The sequence below is a fragment of the Salmo salar genome, chromosome ssa14 (genome assembly GCF_905237065.1).
Source record: "Salmo salar chromosome ssa14, Ssal_v3.1, whole genome shotgun sequence".
NCBI classification, from domain to species: Eukaryota; Metazoa; Chordata; class Actinopteri; order Salmoniformes; family Salmonidae; genus Salmo; species Salmo salar.
Window position 1 is genome coordinate 14,915,390 of NC_059455.1, and position 7,357 is coordinate 14,922,746.

The 7,357-nt window shown below is 41.3% G+C and overlaps 1 protein-coding gene across 2 annotated transcripts in view; it reads right to left on the reverse strand.

The window, feature by feature from the left end:
- Positions 1-6,967, reverse strand: part of palmda (palmdelphin a) — a 32,380-nt gene extending 25,413 nt beyond the window's left edge. Inside the window, exons 1-4 of one of the 2 annotated variants that reach the window (XR_001320417.2) lie at positions 6,810-6,967; positions 1,118-1,169; positions 932-1,012; positions 553-671 (exon numbers count right to left, since the gene is read on the reverse strand). Coding sequence is in view for 1 of the 2 variants with exons in the window: in XM_014139695.2 (XP_013995170.1) it covers positions 553-671; positions 932-1,012; positions 1,118-1,162 (245 nt within the window). In the remaining variant the exon portion in view is untranslated. The remainder of the gene's footprint in view (positions 1-552; positions 672-931; positions 1,013-1,117; positions 1,170-6,809) is intronic. The other variant, XM_014139695.2, reaches the window with a different exon arrangement.
- Positions 6,968-7,357: the final 390 nt, after the last annotated feature.

Below are 7,357 nucleotides of genomic sequence, written 5' to 3' on the forward strand. Positions count from 1 at the left end.
GTCAAATTGGTAGACATCTAAGGGATTTAGGTCTAACTGGACAGTGGATGGACTGCCCTTCACCACAGACAGTCCAATACATGTTGTCTTCAGTGTGTTGATGCAGTGACTGTCCCTTGAGCATAGAAATCAAATAAATAGAACAGGCATCCCAATTTAAAAGCAACACTTGACTGTAAGCGGTACACATAGCCTTCCCTGTAGCTCAGTTGGTAGAGCATGGTGTTTGCAACGCCAGGGTTGTGGGTTCAATTCCCACGGGGGGCCAGCACAGGAAAGAAAATGTATGAAATATATGCATTCACTACTGTAAGTCGCTCCGGATAAGAGCGTCTGCTAAATGACTAAAATGTAAATGTAAAATGTTTTAAAGAGTAAGATTTATAACACTAACCAGCACATTCACATAACACTGAACCAACTGTTGCTAAAAACATTTCTCAACATAATACGGCCTATGTTCGATCAGGCAGCCATGTTAAACCAGCAATGTAAACATAGATCAGTTTATACATGCACAAATGGAGTATGAGTTGTCTTGGCTTACAGTACCTGTGGATGCTGGTCTGGAGGAGTTTAGTTTGTTGTCGATCTCCCCTCAAAGTCTCTCTCTGCTGTGGGCTTTGGTTGCTCGTTCCATCCATGAGCCACTGCTCCCTCAGAGACTTTTTCTGTTCAAAGCAGAAGAGGAAACATTGTGGCTTAAGTGTCCTGACACATTGTTTTTTACACGCTGATATGTATTTTAGGACTGCTCAACTGCAGTGACTATAAAATATCAAACTGCCAGAAAGCTTTGATGCTTGGAATTCTCACTTTCATTAGATATTGACTTACGAATTCATCCAATGATGTTGAAATGATGTGGTCTGACTATATGACAGTAAGATAAACTATAATTTGATCACGTCATCACATTATCTTACTGTACCTTTAAGTGCTGAAGCTTTAACTTCTCCTTGTCTATTTCCAGCTTTTTATGAACAATGTCTTCTTGGACTTTTCTCTTATCCTGCAGATACAATATAGTTATGAATCTTACTACAGTACTTGAAACAGGTATTGTTCAGAAGTTGATTTGCTGTAAGAGGACCAGACTGATTCCAGGTCAGTTTACCATTATTGCTTGGAGTCGGTCCTTTACCAGTTCTGCCTCTTCCATACTGACCCTGCACCAAATAAATTGAAAAGTGAGGGGAGGAAAGGTAATAGAGAAACTAGATTAAAAACAGCATCCAAAAAGTGATGATTTGGCACGTACAACCCTATATACACTGTATAGAGCTTCACTATGGATTGAGAGGGAAAGTTAAAGGGATTCAGGACAAGCGCCAGTGGTGATTGAAAGAGTGACTTGACAAATTTGACCAGGAACAAAAGGGTTTAAGTTCCACAATGTCACAGACACAGGAGGTTGTACATAAATATAAAATATATAAATACTTCCAAAGTTATTTAAATACCCTAAATAGTATTTGAACCCAGGTCTGGTAGCCTACCTGACCAGACCTGAAACAAGAGTCTGGTCTAGCCACTAACACACTCAACTGTATTTCTGGTCTGAGAGAGCACGGCATTCAAACCCCTCAGATCTTACTCCAGAAATGTTCTGGCCTACAAGGCAAGAGTCTCCAAAATCGCCATATCAATTGGGAGTGGTATAGATATCAATGTAAGCCGAGTCAACTGGTATGATGATACGCACACTTACAAACATCATAAGGTGCAAAAACGCATGGACTTTATGGACTCTCTCACATTCTGTCAGGAGTGCTTCTGTTGTGCTTATGTGTGGTGATAGTGACAGGGATGACCTATGGGCCTGAAAAGGCATGCCAGCACCTCCCTGATCTCCTGACACTTTTTCCCCCTGTCTCTCACCATGCCCCACAGATATTCCAGCCAGGCTATATCCTCAGACAGATAGCCCCCTTAATGGGATGACACAGCAGCAGCCTCCACATCTGCTCTTCACATAGAGGTACAAACATAAAACAGATGTCTTCCAGATACTGTCAAAAAATGTCTGTACATAACTGCTTATTCCTTTCTGATTCTGCTAGTCCTCTAACTGGGAATTCTGAAAAACCTGGGAATTTGCAACCCTAACTACAATATACACTGAGTGTACACAACATTATGAACACCTGCTCTTTCCATGACATAGACTGACCAGGTGAATCCAGGTGAAAGCTATGATCCTTTTTGATGTCACTTGTTAAATCCACTTCAATCAGTGTAGATAAAGTGGAGGAAACAGATTAAAGAAGGATTTTGAAGCCTTGAGACAATTGAGAAATAGAGGGTGAATGGGCAAGACAAAAGATTAAGGTGCCTTTGAACCCCCGTAGTAGGTGTGTCCAGGCATTTTGTCCAGGCATTATGTCCAGACATTGTGTCCAGGCATTGTGTCCAGGCATTGTGTCCAGGCATTGTGTCCAGGCATTGTGTCCAGGCATTGTGTCCAGGCATTGTGTCCAGGCATTGTGTCCAGGCATTGTGTCCAGGCATTGTGTCCAGGCATTGTGTCCAGGCATTGTGTCCAGGCATTGTGTCCAGGCATTGTGTCCAGGCATTGTGTCCAGGCATTGTGTCCAGGCATTGTGTCCAGGCATTGTGTCCAGGCATTGTGTCCAGGCATTGTGTCCAGGCATTGTGTCCAGGCATTGTGTCCAGGCATTGTGTCCAGGCATTGTGTCCAGGCATTGTCAAAATGTTTTAATCTGTGCAGACCCAGATGCACCACATCATACTTCTCAGTCTAGGGCCAGATGAGGATAGAACAGTATTTGGTAAACCCGCTACAATCTAATTCTAGTAAACTAGAATTAGAGAGTCAGACCAAAGTCTTGCAGTTACTAGAATCTAAAACAGCATGAAGTCAGTGGCGGTCGGTGCCGTTTAAGATGAGGGAGAATTCTATTTTTAATGAGCATGGACTTATTTCTATTACAGCATATTGGATGACTGTCATTCATATTCCATTCACCCAGCTCAATGTAGCATCGATAGGTTTAGGCTACTACATGATACTTGAATTTTCCCTTTACCCATCATGAGGTTTTACAACCTAGCCTATGAATGAAAGTTTACAACATAGCTGCACAGGTTGAGAGAATTTTTTGTAATTAAGGTGAATGACATCGACACATTCAATTCCGCCTTGCACACACTTGCCTGCATCTAGCTGATCTAGGGTGTAATTAGTCCAGCAGTTGCAGAAGTGAGTTTCTATTGGACAAACTTATCCCTGCTTCATTCCGTTTGCTTTCATTTAAGAAACGTTTCTCAACACAATCGGCAGAATGAATACACCCCTGATCACAAGCAAACACAGTTCACTTTCATAGTGGCCATATAAAAACACCATGATCACTTTGCTCAATGTATATATAATTCCTTCTAGCTACTATCTATGTGCTCTCCTCCTCTCACCTTTTCCCTTCGTTCCTGTCACCGTTTCCCTTCGCTCGTGGACTTCAGCACACAACTCATCAGCTGTCTGTGACCAGGCAAAAAACCTTTCCAAGCCAAACCTTCATATCATGATCGCTAACTGCTACACACAGCCTACATCCTTGTCACGTCATAGTCAACATAGCTGCTAGAACTAACACATTAGTAAACCCACTACAATCATACAGTACAGTGCACAGTCAGAAAGCAGTTTAGCAGTTACACCGGTGGGCCCCGATGGCAATAAATTAATAAAACCAAAAGCTTACCTTGACTTGGAAGAGTTCCCGTGTTGGATAGCCATAGCCAGCTACCTAACATAGCATCCCTCTCTGTTTGAGCCGGGTGTTTGTGTAGGCTAAACAAGATAGCTGCATTCGCTAGCTAAGTGAAAGTTAAAAAAAATACAACCAAATATAGCTATCTCTCTCTTTCTCTTGCTTCTCCTTAATTTTGAAGAAATTAATTTGTTAAAAACTCATCAACTATTGTCTTTCTCTCTCTTTGAGTCAACTACTCACCACATTTTATACACTGCAGTGCTAGCTGTAGCTTATGCTTTTAGTACTAGATTCCTTCTCTGATCCTTTGATTGGGTGAACAACATTTCAGTTCATGCTGCAAGAGCTCTGATAGGTTGGAGGACGTCCTCCGGAAGTTGTCATAATTACTGTGAAAGTCTATGGAAGGGGGTGAGAACCATGAGCCTCCTAGGTTTTGTAAGTCAATGTACCCAGAGAGGGACGGAAGCTAGCTGTCCTCCGACTACACCATGGTGCTACCCTACAGAGTGCTGCTGAGGCCACTGTAAACCTTCATTGCAAAATAGTGTGTTTTAATAAATTATTTGGTGACGTGAATATTTTTAAAAAACCTTTATTTAACTAGGCAAGTCAGTTAAGAACAAATTCTTATTTTCAATGATAGCCTAGGAACACTGCCTTGTTCAGGAGCAGAACAACAGATTTTTACCTTGTCAGCTCGGGGATTCGATCTTGCAACCTTTCACTTACAAGTCCAACGCTCTAACCACTAGGCTACCTGCCGCCCCAATATATTTAGTATAGTTTTATCTAAAGAGCATAACGTTTTTAATGTTTCACTATTTTTATTTTAATGAAATTCACTGAGGGGTATGGTCCTACCCTTCTTCCTCTGAGGAGCCTCAACTGTATGAAGTCCATATGGAATGGCATTCTGTCAGATCAGAGAATGATTGCGATGAGGAGCTATATCTGTATGTATATCACATCCAATGTCTCCGGTCTCCACCCAACATTACTGAGGCTGGGTGAGGTACGGTGCTACTCAGAAAATACCTTGACAACAAGCCAAAGGGTGGGAAGCACTGTGGTAGAACATGATAAAGATGCTCCCATCATTATGCCCTCACCAACACAATATGCCAGAGGAGCTCCAATTGCCATCTTTCACCACACAACACTCAATGCTTCCCATGAGGAATCTACATACTGTACATAGAGGAATGAGTTGGCTAAACCACGCCTCTTGCATTGCATGCTTGTACGCTGAAGCTCTGTCTAAAAATAGCAGGTCAAAATAGGGAGTGCTGCATTCTTCTGCAAATAATGTGTCTGCCTGTCTCTTCGAAACAGAGCTAAGCAAACAGGTGATATTTGGAAATTAAGTACAGTTCTTGGTCTTCATTTACAAATGTAGAAACATTTGGGCTGCTGATATGGTTGTAGTAGCTACAATACTACAGGTTATTGACAAAAAGCCTTTGTGATTCAATATTGTCATGTGGCATAGGGACAGTTATACCAATGCCGATTACAACACACATCATCATCACACAACTCTGTGCATCAGCTTTCAGCATAAACAATTACATTTAAGAACTGGAAAATCCTTCCCGGGTGAAAACTAAAAGTCAAAATAAAATTTTAATTAAAAAAAGCACAAAATCCTTATTAAAAATGAATGGTGCTTATCAATTCTTGAAGTGGAATTTCAATGAATCTCCTGAATAGACTAAATTGAAATGGTACTCACTGACCCCAACCCTGGTCAGCATTGTGAAGTGTGCGATATATCCTCCCACGTGTGACTAATTAGGCTGGACACCCTTTTGACCCTTAGGTCATCACTTCTGAGAAGTCGAAGAAAATGTGAGACCTAATGAAAGACCTAAGCAACAATGCATTTTTTTTTTACCTGGCCTGATACATCACACTCAGGGCTGACTCCAGGCATAAGCGTCATAAGTGGTCACTTAGGGCCCCAGGGCGATAGGGGCCCCCAACCCATTTTTTCTCTTGTTGTCAGTCACTGACAGTCATTCAATTAGCCATGTCAGCACCCCAACCAAATCTCGTGTAAGGCCCCCAGAAGGCTAGAGTCGGGCCCCGATCACACTTGGTAGCTAAGTACACTATACTGCAATATGCAGACTCTTAATTGCTTTTCTTTCCTTTTCTTTATACTTGGATCCTAAGCACCTGCGCAGAACAATCGAATGTGTTTCAATCTCTCCACATAGTGAAGACTGCAAGCTCTAAACTGTGATGGTCAGTTCCTTCTAAATTGCCTGCCCTAAGCTGATCATTGGTGACTTATCCAGGCAGCAAATCTGCTGTGGCATCTGCTTCCACAACAATAACTGCATGGACACATGGCTTTCAAAATGGCACACGGATGATAGTCAAGCAGTATTCAAAATGTAGCGAACAATTAAATGTGTACCCTTCCTTCATTTTCTTTATGCTATTATTTGATGGGCGTATATTTCTTTCCAGTAGCAAAGAGGGCTGATAAGGGCTCAAGCAAAGCTTAGTCAATAATATAGCCTGAATGCACAAATCATGCACAAACAGTGAAACAGAAGTACTGTATATTCTAGGCCTATTATGGTATTTTTTCCAAAGTCCTCAATTAGAATAGCTTGTGAGTGTGCATTTGTCGCATGCATGAAAAAAAGTGTCCCAAGTAAAAGTACCTATAAAATGACATTAAATCCCCATGGCTTCGCATGCTATGACAGGTTCTGAATGCACCCAACAGATGGTGAAAACTGAAACGGTTTAAGAGAAGCTTTAAGAGATTAATGGAGACCGCGCAGTGCCCCTGTCCAATTGTTTCATATCGTCACGCATAAAAAAAGAGCAATTGAATATAACAGTGAAATTATGTTGAAACCATTCAAAAGTATACCGTACATAGGTTAAAACCTATACAAAGGTATACCGTATTGTGTAGTTAATATAACGTATTGCAATGGGATAAATTAAACTATTCTTCATAATGTCAGGTGTCAATGTGCGCTCGTGGCCAAATTCTACAACATTGCCAAACAAAAAGTAACAGTTTGAGAAAATAGCAAAAACACTCACCGGTTATATAAGTGAACAAAGGCAGGATATGGATTATAAATGCCTTGGTGGCTCAAATTCACTATACTTCTCAAGTGGACAGCGCTCTGTCCCGCACAACGCGACAGTCAGGTACAGTGTGTGGGGATTGACCGGAGCCAGGGTTACGCATGATTGGCAGCTTGTCTTTACACCAATAGCAACAGTGCAAGTGTCATAAGTAACACTTCTCAATGACTGGTGGGCTTAATTGAAACGTCGAGAAAGCCATATGCTATCTCTCTTCATCTCACAGTGAAACAAAGCTCTTTGCATTCTTTGTAGTTTTTTTTTTTAATCAAATTTTGCGCAGCTGTCTTTGCTTTGCTCCCCTTGACCTTGACAGAAGTGAATAGACACCTAGAAAATGAATTATGCGAGAAATGGTGTGGTAACGCCTTTATGCGCAAATATTGATATAATATTAATATAATAACCATCATATGGAAGTAAACTTGGGAGTCGCGCGATGATATGATGTGAATTCCTCCCACTACGACTCAGGAAAGTATGCAGTTTATTAGGTTACA